The sequence below is a fragment of the Apis dorsata genome, unplaced genomic scaffold (assembly GCF_000469605.1).
Source record: "Apis dorsata unplaced genomic scaffold, Apis dorsata 1.3 scaffold_217, whole genome shotgun sequence".
In the NCBI taxonomy this organism is placed as follows: domain Eukaryota; kingdom Metazoa; phylum Arthropoda; class Insecta; order Hymenoptera; family Apidae; genus Apis; species Apis dorsata.
The window spans coordinates 1-265 of record NW_006263500.1 but is presented as its reverse complement, the minus strand read 5'-3'; the positions used below and the strand labels follow the sequence as shown (position 1 = coordinate 265).

Below are 265 nucleotides of genomic sequence, written 5' to 3'. Positions count from 1 at the left end.
GTGCATAACGCATAGGTTTTTTTACTAATGGCATTTTTCAATAAATTAATTAATAATTTTATATGATTAAATATAATATATTAATTTATTAAATCTTTCATATAAATATGATCTTTTATACCCGTATTTTGGCGCGCATTTTCGAGTCTATATATTATAGATCCTTAATCAGAAATGTTATAGATATATACGTTAAATATCTTTCAAACTTCCCCCTTCCCTTCTCTCTCTCGTCTTTCTAATTTTAATTTTTTAATTTTAAATA

The 265-nt window shown here is 23.0% G+C and overlaps 1 protein-coding gene across 1 annotated transcript in view; it reads right to left on the bottom strand.

The window, feature by feature from the left end:
• The window catches only part of LOC102678250 (WD repeat and HMG-box DNA-binding protein 1-like), a 9,416-nt gene extending 9,237 nt beyond the window's left edge, over positions 1 to 179 (bottom strand). The window contains exon 1 of the mRNA XM_006615112.2: positions 1 to 179. Within this exon, the coding sequence (XP_006615175.1) occupies positions 1 to 34 (34 nt within the window). The 5' untranslated portion in view covers positions 35 to 179.
• Between the last annotated feature and the right edge of the window lie 86 nt (positions 180 to 265).